General features: G+C 40.0%; 1 protein-coding gene across 6 annotated transcripts in view; it reads left to right on the top strand.

Moving 5' to 3' along the window:
- The window catches only part of IDE (insulin degrading enzyme), a 108,763-nt gene that overhangs the window by 16,656 nt on the left and 78,773 nt on the right, over window positions 1-13,334 (top strand). Inside the window, exon 1 of one of the 6 annotated variants that reach the window (XM_060405004.1) lies at window positions 6,459-6,777. The exons of the other annotated variants lie outside the window; for them this stretch is intronic. Coding sequence (XP_060260987.1) covers window positions 6,728-6,777 — 50 coding nt within the window. The 5' untranslated portion in view covers window positions 6,459-6,727. Of the gene's footprint in view, window positions 1-6,458; window positions 6,778-13,334 lie in introns of those variants that run through there. 6 annotated transcript variants of the gene reach the window in all.

Below are 13,334 nucleotides of genomic sequence, written 5' to 3'. Positions count from 1 at the left end.
GAATCATCCTTAACTACTTCTTTGTTCCCATGTCCCTCATCCAGTCAGCCTGTGTATCCGTATTCAGACTCTAGTCACCGCCTGCACCCTTGTGCCCAGCTTACTATAACAGCCTCTTTACTAGCTTCCTTGCTTCTGCACTTGCCATTCTACATGTAGCCTGCTCCTGTCACCGCTGGCAGCATGATCTGTCTGCCAAGTCATGTATCTTTGCTAGGGAACGTAGGAAAGTGTTGATCCCCATTTTGTTCAGATTTAAAGTCCTTTTAATGGTCAAGAAGGTCCTGTGGGGTCTGGCCTTTCGATACCTCTCTGATGTTATTTCCAAAATGCTCTCACCTCATCCAGTCACACCAGCCTCCTTGCTTCACTCCATCTTGCTCAGATTATTTGCACTCTTGTCCTGCCCGGAATGCTCGTGTACCAGTGAGATGACAGTGGGCTTCACAGAGAAAATGGTATTTGAGCAAGTGTCTTTGAAGGAAATATAAAATTTGGATGGACAGAGAGGGGAAAGAGAATATTTTAGATAGAAGGAATGGTATTAGCAGAGGCTCAGAAGTATATTGTCCCGTTCACGATATAGTCAAGGGACGATGAGATTTTATCCTAGAGGAAATAGAGAGCTTCAGATCCTTTTGAGTAGTAGAGTGACATATGTAAGCTGTGTTTTTGGATGATTAATCTGGCTGTTGTGGGAAGCACAGTTGAAATGCAGGCAGAGCTCGACAAAGGAGAAAGAAGTAGTGCAAATAACAAGGAAGGAGAGTGTCTGCAGAAGATATGTGTGAAAGAAGATGGAGCAGCTTTGATTGGGTATGGGAGGAGGTGGAAGAGTCAAAGAGGCCTAAGAACTTGGGCCTGAGTAACTTTGAAATTAGCTAGGAGGGAGCACCATGCATGCTAAATCCCTTCCGTTGTGTCCAACTCTTGGCAACTCCAACTGTCCGTGGAATTCTGTCCCGCCAGGCTCCTCTGTCCGTGGAATTCTCCAGGCAAGAATACTGGAGTGGATTGCTACACCCTCCTCCAAGGGATCTTCCTGTCCCAGGGATCGAACCCGCGTCTGTTATGTCTCCTGCACTGGCAGCAGATTCTTTACCACTAGCACCACCTGAGTAGGGCTTCCCAGGTGGCTCAGCGGTAAAGAATCTGCCTGCCAACTAGAAGATGCAGGCTCGATCGTTGTGTCAGGAAGATCCCCTGGAAAAGGAAATGGCAACCCACTCCAGTATTCTTGCCTAGAGAATCCCATGGACAGAGGAACCTGGTGGGCTACAGTCCATGGGGTCGCAAAGAGTCGGACATGACTTAGCAACTAAACAACAACCACCACCAGTGTAGGAAAGGCTCTTCTGGAATGATTCAGCTGTAGGCAGTGGGAAAAGTCCAGCCAGGTGAGGTGTCAGTGCTGCCGGCTGGGTGACTGGTGTTCTAAAGACATACCAAGAGGACGGGTTTGTCAGGTGTAGCAGTGGAGCAAAATAAAATAAAGATTAAAAAAAAAAATCATAATGATTCTTTGCCCAGCATTACAAGCTACTTTATTTTAGGATGTATAGAGTTATATCTGGGGCCGGCAGCTCTGAAGGAGCAAGAGCCCCTGTAATGGTGTTCCTGGCACATAGTACTGTGTCTCCCTCATAGTAGGAATTCATTATTTGTTGCATGAATTTGACAGGGACCTGGGCTCCTGGAAATAGGAAGCCCTAGTGATAAGTGTGGCAACCCACTCCAGTGTGCTTGCCTGGAGAATCCCAGGGACAGGGAAGCCTGGTGGGCTGCCGTCTATGGGGTCGCGCAGAGTCAGACATGACTGAAGCAACTTAGCAGCAACAGCAGCAGCAGTGATAAATGTAATTCAACTTTTGCTTACAGTTCGCCATTTCTGTACTCTAAATGTCAGTGTAGCCAGTAACTAGTATGTGTGTGTGTGTGTGTGTTTCTTATTATAAAGAAATTAGAGGCTGTAGTGTATTTCCAAGATTTCTTCCTGGTCTGAGTTATTCACAGGGACAAAGTTGGCTTCAAAAGGAATAGGACATGAGATAGCACAGTGTGGTGGAAAAGAGCTCTACCTACAAAGGCTCAATTCAACTGGACTCTAGTCTTGGTTTGCCATGAGCTTGGCTGTGTGATTGTGGGTTGTTGGACCTGATCATCTTTAAAGTTCCTGCTAACTCCATGAATCTGAGACCTCATGTTGATAAAAGCTCTAATCTCCATTGGAACCTCAGAAGGAATTTTGCCTTGCTCTTTAGCTGTGCCTTGGAGAAGGCAATGGCACCCCACTGCAGTACTCTTGCCCAGAAAATCCCATGGGCGGAGGAGCCTGGTAGGCTGCAGTCCATGCGGTTGCTAAGAGTCGGACACAACTGAGTGACTTCACTTTCACTTTTCACTTTCATGCATTGGAAAAGGAAATGGCAACCCACTCCAGTGTTCTTGCCTGGAGAATCCCAGGGATGGGGGAGCCTGGTGAGCTGCCGTCTATGGGGTCGCACAGAGTCAGACACGACTGAAGTGACTTAGCAGCAGCAGCAGCTAGCTGTGCCTTGGATCTGAGAATAAGCAGGTTCTCATAATCATTTGAAATCATGATGCTGGTATAATTGAATTGCTGGCAGTAGAGATTGTGTTGTTTTATGAAGTGATATATAATAAATAATATTCCTTTGACAACTCATCTGATATGTATCAACATTTGTAGTCAATTGGGGCTCTTAATTGTTTTCATTGTTTAAGTATCTCTAGTTTCCTTTGTAGTGTAACAATAAAGCCTCAATCAAGATCAGTTTATGAGGAAGGTAATAATGCCTTTTTTTGTATGTAATTTATTTTATTTTTAAAATTTTTATTGAAGTATAGTTGCTTTACAGATAATACTTCTTATTATCTGAGGTTTCTGTTACAGAAATCTAAGTTCACTTGCAATAGTAACTGGATAAAAAATATCCAACAGTTCGGTGGCCAGCATAATGGGCCCTGCAACTCATTTTTTAAAAATATAAATTTATTTTAATTGGAGGATAATTACTTTACAATATTGTATTAGTTTTGCCATACATCAACATGAATCCGCCACAGGTATACACGTGTTCCCCATCCTGAACCTCCCTCCCTCCTCCCTCCCCATACCATCCCTCTGGGTCATCCCAGTGCACCAGCCCCAAGCATCTAGTATCCAGCATTGAACCTGGACTGGTGATTCGTTTCACATATGATATTATACATGTTTTGATGCCATTCTCCCAAATCATTCCACCCTCTCCCTCTCTTACAGAGTCCAAAAGACTGTTCTATACATCTGTGTCTCTTTCGCTGCCTTGCATACAGGGTTATCATTACCATCTTTCTAAATTCCATATATATGTGTTAGTATACTGTATTGGTGTTTTTCTTTCTGGCTTACTTCACTCTGTATTATAGGCTCCAGTTTCATCCACCTCATTAGAACTGATTCAAATGTATTCTTTTTAATGGCTGAGTAATACTCCATTGTGTATATGTACCACAGCTTTCTTACCCATTCATCTGCTGATGGACATCTAGGTTGCTTCCATGTCCTGGCTAACTCATTTTTTTTTTTTTTTTTTCTGTCTACAAAAGAAAGTGGCTTGTGGGGCAAGCCTAGTGTATAATTGGTTTTCTTAAGGAATGAGATTCTGGATTCAGTACTTGAACTGGTGATTTTTTTTCTTCTTGAAGAACACATGGCATTCTACATGCATGTTAAACATCAAACATCCTGCCTTTTAAGGAAAAACATAACGAATCTATTTAATACATAGCTAGTTTAAAAAATTTTATATTTATCAAAGTGATACAGGCAGTTTTTAAGAGTTCAATAGTACTGAAAGGTTTATAGCAAAAATCAGCAGTTCCCTTCTCTTACCCCGTCCCTTACTTTATGCTCCCCATAGGCAACCACATTCAACTCTTTAAGCTTTTTACTTTGAAATTTATTTTAATGTTTTGAAATAATATGTTAATACTGTTATTCTTTGATTTCTTAATTTTAGAAATTATCTGTTGATTTGTTTTTACAATAGCTGGAGATTTAATATTTTTTTTGGCTGCACCTTGAAGCTTGTGGGATCTTAGTTCCCCAACCAGAGCTTGAACTTGGGCCCTTGGCAGTGAAAGCACAGAGTCCTAACCACTGGACCACCAGGGAATTCCCTAGATCAAGATTTAACTCTCTTCCCTTATCCATCCTTTCGACAAGTTATATCACAAATTCTAGATATAGTAGTCTTCTGTATTTACATTATTATGACTTTGCAAATACTATTCACTACCAGGCTAAATAGTGTAATCTGATTACATTCTTTTTCTTGTTCATATTTTTTGTCTTGGCCTTTTGTCATTTTTTGTTTACTTATAATATTCCTGCTTTCCAATTGCTCCCACAGCCACTTAGTACAATTTCCCACATGACCAAACTTATTAAATGATCTATTGATTCCATGTTTTTCCCTTGGAGGCTTTCCTTCCAGACACTTTCCCTTCAGCTGCAGTCTGGACTAGTTTTGCTCCAGGCCTTTAGCAAAGTGGTTGCCTGGAATTTCCCTTTGTTTCTCTCCTGTACCGAAATCTGTTTCCTGAATCTCATATTTTGTTCTATCTTGGTTTGCTCCTTCATTCAGAAGATACCTGGAGTATTTGAAACATGTAGTCTAGTAACTACTTGAGAAAGAGAGCAGGTACAAGATAACTTTTTAAAAGATCTAATGATTTCCTAAACTGAAAAGCATAGATCTGAGTTTTAGTATGAATCTACATATCTGTAGAATAAATCTACAGAGATGAGAGAGAGGATCTGAATGGCTTTTACTTTTCCATCTGGCACTAGAGTTGTAGAATTCTGAATACTTGAGAATTAAATGATTTTACAGATTAATTAGCAAATGATTAAAGGAACAAATTTTTGAAGAGACCCTTTGTGGAACTTTGACAAGAAAAGACGTAAAACTTCATTTTTTCTCCATTCTTTCAGTTGTTCTTTGCAGACTTCCACTATGTTGTTTTTGTTTCAGCTTTTTGAGATATAACTGACATACAGAATGGTGTAAGTCTTTAGGTATACAGCATAATGATTTGACTTACATATATCCTGAAATGATTACTACAGTAAGTTTACTGAACATCCATTATTTCACATAAATACAAAATTAAAGAAATAGAAAAGAAGATTTCTCCTTGTGATGTGAATGCTTAGGGTTTACTCTTAAAACTTTCACATATCGTATTCAGTTCAGTTCAGTCACTCAGTCGTGTCTGACTCTTTGTGACCCCATGAACCGCAGCTCACCAGGCCTCCCTGTCCATCACCAACTCCCGGAGTTCACTCAAACACGTGTCCATTGTGTCGGTGATGCCATCCAGCCATCTCATCCTCCGTCATCCCTTTCTCCTGCCCTTAGTCTTTCCCAGCATCAGGGTCTTTTCCAGTGAGTCAGCTCTTCGCATGAGGTGGCCAAAGTATTGGAGTTTCAGCTTCAACATCAGTCCCTCCAATGAACACCCAGGCCTGATCTCCTTTACGATGGACTGGTTGGGTCTCCTTGCCGTCCAAGGGACTCTCGAGTCTTCTCCAACACCACAGTTCAAAAGCATCAATTCTTTGGCGTTCAGCTTTCTTTATAGTCCAACTCTCACATCCATACATGACTATTGGAAAAACCATAGCCTTGACTAAATGGACCTTTGCTGGCAAAGTAATGTGTCTGCCTTTTAATATGCTCCCTTTTAATATGTCTAGGTTGGTCATAATTTTCCTTCCAGGGAGCAAGCATCTTTTAATTTCATGGCTGCAATCACCATCCACAGTGATTTTGGAGCCCAGAAAAATAAAGTGAGCCACTGTTTCCCCATCTATTTGCCATAAAGTGATGAAACTGGATGCCATGATCTTAGTTTTCTGAATGTTGAGCTTTAAGCGAACTTTTTTCACTCTCCTCTTTCACTTTCATCAAGAGGCTCTTTCGTTCTTCTTCACTTTCTGCCATAAGGGTGGTGTCATCTGCATATCTGAGGTTATTGATATTTCTCGGGGCAGTCTTGATTCTAGCTTGTGCTTCCTCCAGCCCAGCATTCCTCATGATGTACTCTGCACAGAAGTTAAATAAGCAGGGTGACAATATACAGCCTTGACGTACTCCTTTTCCTATTTGGAACCAGTTTGTTGTTCCATGTCCAGTTCTAACTGTTGCTTCCTGACCTGCATACAGGTTTCTCAAGAGGCAGGTCAGGTGGTCTGGTATTCCCATCCCTTTCAGAATTTTCCACAGTTTCTTGTGATCCACACAGTCAAAGGCTTTGGCATAGTCAGTAAAGCAGAAATAGATGTTTTTCTGGAACTCTTGCTTTTTCCATGACCCAGCTCACGTTGGCAATTTGATCTCTGGTTCCTCTGCCTTTTCTAAAACCAGCTTGAACATCTGGAAGTTCACGGTTCACATATTGCTGAAGCCTGGCTTGCAGAATTTTGAGCATTACCTTACTAGCATGTGAGATGAGTACAATTGTGTGGTAGTTTGAGCATTCTTTGACATTGCCTTTCTTTGGGATTGGAATGAAAACTGACCTTTTCCAGTCCTGTGACCACTGCTGAGTTTTCCGGATTTGCTGGCATATTGAGTGGAGCACTTTCACAGTGTCATCTTTCAGGATTTGAAATAGCTCAACTGGAATTCCATCACCTCCACTAGCTTTGTTCGTAGTGATGCTTTCTAAGGCCCACCTCACTTCACATTCCAGGATGTCCGGCTCTAGGTGAGTGTGAGTGATCACACCATCGTTATTATCTGGGTCGTGAAGATCTTTTTTGTACAGTTCTTTGTATTCTTGCCACCTCTTAATATCTTCTGCTTCTGTTAGGTCCATACCATTTCTGTCCTTTATTGAGCCCATCTTTGCATGAAATGTTCCCTTGGTATCTCTAATTGAAGAAGTGTCTAGTCTTTCCCATTCTGTTCTTTTCCTCTATTTCTTTGCATTGATCGCTGAGGAAGGCTTTCTCATCTCCTTGCTATTCTTTGGAATTCTGCATTCAAATGGGTGTATCTTTCCTTTTCTCCTTTGCTTTTCACTTCCCTTCTTTTCACAGCTATTTGTAAGGCCTCCTTAGACAGCCATTTTGCTTTTTTGTTTCTTTTCCATGGGGATGGTCTTGCTCCTTGTCTCCTGTACACTGTCACGAACCTCTATCCATAGTTCATCAGGCACTCTATCTATCCGATCTAGCCCCTTAAATCTATTTCTCACTTCCACTGTATAGTCATAAGGGATTTGATTTAGGTCATACCTGAATGGACTAGTGGTTTTCCCTACTTTCTTCAATTTAAGTCTGAATTTGGCAATAAGGAGTTTATGCTCTGAGCCACAGTTCACTCCTGGTCTTATTTTTGCTGACTGTATAGAGCTTCTCCATCTTTGGCTGCAAAGGATGTAATCAGTCTGATTTCAGTGCTGACCATCTGGTGATGTTCATGTGTAGCATAGAACAGTGTTAATTATACTTATCATGCTGTAAATTATATTCCTAGTACCTGTTTATCTCATAACTGGAAATGTGTACCTTTTGACTATCTTCATACAATTTCGCCTTCCTCCATCCCTCTGCCTCTAGTTACCGCAAATCTGATCTCTTTATCCAGAAGTTTGTTTTTGAAATGTAATTAATCTCCACCATTGTTAGTTGCTATTACATGACATTATAAATTGATATTTCTATACATTTTAAATGATCATCACAGTAAGTGTAGTTACCATCTCTCATCATACAAAGATAGTATATAATTGTTGAATATATTCCCCACACTGTACATTACATACCCATGACTCATTTATTTTGCAACTGGGAATTTGTGCCTCTTAATCTCCCACACTTATCTCTCTTTTCCCCACCGACCCACTCCCCTCTGGCAACCACCTGTTTGTTCTCTATATCTGTGATTCTGTTTCTGGTTGTTCATTTGTTTTGTTTTTAAGATTCTACATACAAATGAAATCATATAGTATTTGTCTGTCTTTCTGACTTATTTGGCTTAGCGTAATACTGTCTAGGTCCACCCATGTTGTTGCAAATGACAAGATTTTATTCTTTTTTATATAGTTGAGTGATATTCCATTGTGTGTGATATACACACACATATACATTTATCTCTCATCTTTATTCATCTATTGATGTGCACTTAGATTACTCATAACTTGGCTATTGTAAGTCATTTTATAATGAAATGATATATTCAATAAGGGATTACTATCCAAAATGTACTAAGAACTCATACAAGTCAACATCAAAATATACAACCTGATCAAAAAATGGGCAGAGAGTCTAATAGATACTTACCCAAAGAAGACATAAAGATGGCCAACAGGCACATGAAAAGATGCTCATTGTCACTAATCATCAGGAGTGCAAATCAGAACCATGATGAGGTATCACCTCAGATCTGTCAAGATGACTATTATCAAAAAGACAACAAATAAAAAATGTTAGGATGTGGAGAAAAGAATCCTCGTTCACTGCTGGTGGGAATCAAATCAGTGCAGCCGCTTTTAGCCTCCAGCAGTGGGTCTTTGCAACACTGTTTACTGTGCTTAGTGGTAATTATTTCCCTCTTTATTTATTAATTAAAATTCTGTGAGAAATAACTTTCTCCCTCCTTTGTTCACTTATTTATTCATTTTTATTGGTATAGATTCACAGATATTTATTCTTTTGGTTAAAATTCATTGCTGCTATCATTTGTTACACAAATTGTTCTAGCTTTGGCCATTAGGAGCATCTTTGGGTTGGCTACTGTGTACTTTCAATAAGCTCCCATCTCTTTTAGAGAACTTCTTTACTTTTGGCTCCACAAGATGTTTCAGGCTCATCTTGTATTTTCTTTGCCCTTGCCCTGAGGTCAACTGCTTGTTTCCTTTTGGTGGACAATGATGTTTAAGGATCACCATCTGGGCATTAGATACAGTTACAGTCACTGAGGTGTTATTGCTCTTAGTGGATAGTCTAGCTACCCTCATACATATACATATTTATATTTCTAAATCTCTATGTGTCCCAAGTCATGAGTTTGTGTTGATATCTCTGATTCTAATTTAGTATTAAAAAGCTTATTTTAGTCTTTTCTTTTTCCTTATTTAGAATTTCTTCTTCTGACATTGAGTATACTGAATTTCATTATCTACAATTTGTTTACTTATTTGATCAGTTCTGGTATACATATAAGGTACTTTCATAATTGCTAACCTATACCTCTGTAGGAAACACTTTTGATAACTATATCATAACATTTACATACAGCTCCTTCTATATTGTATCCAATCAAAATACTATTTCCCAATTAGTTGTTAGTTTATTTCTTTCCCACTCTTTTCAGTATAATTATGTTAATTTCTTATACAGCTAGTTTCTCTTATTAGTATTTTTATTTTATTTAGTATTATTGTTTTGCACATTCACATTGACTGATTTAATGGCTTGTTTTTATTGTTTTTATTGCAAAAAATACATATATTGTGACTTACCATTTTAGCCATTTTTAAGTGTGCAGTTCAGTGGCACTAACTGTATCACATCAGTGTAATTACTTTGTTTGCAACCATCACAGCCCTCCACCTCCAGAACTTTTTCATTTTCCCAAACGGAAACCCTGTCCGACAAACTCCCAGTTCCCCCTTCCCTTCAGCCCCCAGTGACCACGATTCTGCCTTCTGTCCCTGTCTCTGTCTACCTTAGATATCACATATAAGTGGAATCAGACAGTCTTTGTCCTTTTGTGACTAGTGTGCTTCACTTAACATAACGTCTTCAAGATTCATTCATGTTGAGATTCTGTAAACTGTACTTGTCAGAGTCTTGGGAATTCTTGATATTATCACTGCCTCTAAGGGGCCCTGAGACGGGGACTCTTGACCTCTCTGCTCCTCTTGAACCAGAATAGTTTTATGAATTCTATATCTATAAGGTTTCAGTAGAGGAAAGCATATTTTAAAAAAATAGTTTAAGAATCACGTTATGAATAGTATTCAAGCCTCTACTTTAATACTTGGTGATCAGGTACTTCTAACAGGACCTGGTCAGTGAAGACTATGTTCTAACTGTTCATTAGTTACATAAGCGTCAGGAACTGTCCTTATGTCTTCCACCATTAGACTTAGTTTTGCCTGCTGAGGCAACACAAAGTGGGTTCACTTGTTTTCCTAATAGCCTTGAATATTTGAACATTGCTTTTATGGACTGGTGATGGTATTGTGAAAGAGTCCATTCTGATACGGATCCTTTGAGGACTGGGCGAGAATGTCGATAATTATTCTTTGGCTTGCATTGCTTTTGGGATTCTGGAATCACAAGACCTGGAACCTACCATTTACCTCTGTGTGACCTGGTAATCATTATTGCCCTATTCAAGCACTTTTCTTCAGCAGCAGAATGAAGAGAATAATAATATTTATCACACAAGTTTGTGGTGAGAATGAAATGAGGAAATGCATGTAGTGTGTATGTCTTCATCATATAGTTAAGTGTTCAGTGAATGCAAACTAATGACAATAACAATGCAACCAGTGCTGTGAAGAGCAGAAGTGTTACGTATTTATTTTATTTTTGAATGCAACAGCAGGGCTATAAGTTCAAAGTTGTAGGCAGCCACCTAGATGGGGCTTGAGGGAGAAGTTTTTGTTTTTAAGTCTGTATCTAAATAGAATCAGTGTATTAAAAAACAGACACATCACTTTGCAGACAAAGGTCCATATTGTCAAAGGTATGGTTTTTCCAGTAGTCATGTGTGGATGTGAGGGCTGGGCCATATAAAAGGTTGAGAACTGAAGAATTGATGCTTTCGAACTGTGGTGCCAGAGAAGACTCCTGAGAGTCCCTTGGGCTGCAGGATCAAACCAGTCAATCCTACATGTCAACCCTGAATATTCATTGGAAAGACTGATGCTGAAGCTCCAATACTTTGGTTACCTGATGTGAAGAGTCGACTCACTGGAAAAGGCCTTGATGCTGGAAAAGACTGAAGGCAAAATGAGAAGGAGCGGCAGAGGATAAGATTAGATAGCATCACTGATTCAATGGACATGAATTTGATCAGACTCCAAGAGATAGTGAAGGATAGGGGAGCCTGCCGGGCTATAGTCCATGGGGTCACAAAGGGTCAGACATGACTTGGCGACTGAACATCAACAACAAACCCGTTCAAGTCCACTGAGTTTTATCTCTTAAAAGATTCTTTCTTTACTGAGCTGAAAAGTATTCAATACAAAGAATAAAGGCGACTTAATAGTCTACTATTGAGAGATAGGACTTGTCTGGTAGCTCAGATGGTAAAGAATCCACCTGCAATGCAGGAGATGGTGCAGTCCCTGGTTTGGGAAGATGCTCTGGAGGAGGGCGTGGCATCCCAATCCAGTATTCTTGCCTGGAGAATCCCCATGGATAGAGGAGCCTGGCAGGCTACAGTCTGTGGGGTCGCAGAGTTGGACACCACTGGGACTAAGCACATCCATAGATAACCTTACTGAACGTTTCTGTGGGTATCAGTCTAGGGATCTAGTCACTGTACATAAGTTAAGCTTTTTAGCTTAATGGAGTGGTTGAGAAGAGCATGGTGTTTTGATGTCTAAAGACTTGGGTTTGAATCTTGGTCTTTTTATTTAATGACTGCGTGTCCCTAGCCTAATAATGTGAATAATGGAATCTACCTAAGGGATTTGTTAAAGGTGTAATTCCCATAAAGAATTTGTACTGTGTAAAATATTGACTGAGCATCAGGAAGAGACTGTCCCAGTGCCCTGCCTGTGCTCCTTTTAAGGCAGATCCTATTACTTGTCCCTTTTCACACTGTTCAGTGGGTTCAAATCGGGAAAGCAGTATGTCAAGGCTGTATATTGTCACCCTGCTTATTTAACTTCTGTGCAGAGTACATCATGTGACATGCTGGGCTGGATGAAGCACAAGCTGGAATCAAGATTGCCATGAGAAATATCAATAATGTCGGAGATGTAAATGGCACCACCCTTATGGCAGAAAGTGAAGAGGAACTAAAGAGCCTCTTGATGAAAGTGAAAGAAGAGAGTGAAAAAGTTGGCTTAAAGCTCATATTCTTTGCAGCCAAAGATGGAGAAGCTCTATACAGTCAATAAAAACAAGGCCAGGAGCTAACTGTGGCTCAGATCATGAACTTCTTCTTACCAAATTCAGACTTAAATTGAAGAAAGTAGGGAAAACCGCTAGACCATTGAGGTATGACCTAAATCAAATCCCTTATGATTATATAGTGGAAGTGAGAAATAGATTTAAGGGCCTACATGTGATAGATAGAGTGCCTGATGAACTATGGAATGAGGTTCCTGACACTGTACAGGAGACAGGGATCAAGACAATCCCCATGGAAAAGAAATGCAAAAAAGCAAAATGGCTGTCTGGGGAGGCCTTACAAATAGCTGTGAAAAGAAGAGAAGTGAAAAGCCAAGGAGAAAAGGAAAGATAAAGCATCTGAATGCAGAGTTCCAAAGAATAGCAAGAAGAAATAAGAAAGCCTTCTTTAGCGATCAGTGCAAAGAAATAGAGGAAAAGAACAGAATGGGAAAGACTAGAGATCTCTTCAAGAAAATTAGAGATACCAAGGGAACATTTCATGCAAAGATGAGCTTGATAAAGGACAGAAATGGTATGGACCTAACAGAAGCAGAAGATATTAAGAAGAGGTGGCAAGAATACACAGAAGAACTGTACAAAAAAGATCTTCAAGACCCAGATAATCATGATGATGTGATCACTCACCTAGAGCCAGACATCCTGGAATGTGAAGTCAAGTGGGCATCACTTGAAGAACAAGCATCACTACGAACAAAACTAGTGGAGGTGATGGAATTCCAGTGGAGCTATTTCAAATCCTGAAAGGTGATGCTGTGAAAGTGCTGCACTCAATATGCCAGCAAATTTGGAAAACTCAGCAGTGGCCACAGGACTGGAAAAGATCAGTTTCATTCCAGTCCCAAAGAAAGGCAATGCCAAAGAATGCTCAAACTACCGCACAATTGCACTCATCTCACATGCTAGTAAAGTAATCCTCAAGATTCTTCAAGCCAGGCTTCAGCAATACATGAATCATGAACTTCCTGATGTTCAAGCTGGTTTTAGAAAAGGCAGAGGAACCAGAGATCAAATTGGCAACATCTGCTGGATCATTGAAAAAGCAAGAGAGTTCCAGAAAACATCTATTTCTGCTTTATTGACTATGCCAAAGCCTGTGACTGTGTAGATCAGAATAAACTGTCAATTCTGAAAGAGCTGGGAATACCAGACCACCTGACCTGCC

Source organism: Ovis aries, chromosome 22 (genome assembly GCF_016772045.2).
Source record: "Ovis aries strain OAR_USU_Benz2616 breed Rambouillet chromosome 22, ARS-UI_Ramb_v3.0, whole genome shotgun sequence".
NCBI classification, from domain to species: domain Eukaryota; kingdom Metazoa; phylum Chordata; class Mammalia; order Artiodactyla; family Bovidae; genus Ovis; species Ovis aries.
This window is presented reverse-complemented; position numbering and strand designations above follow the sequence as displayed.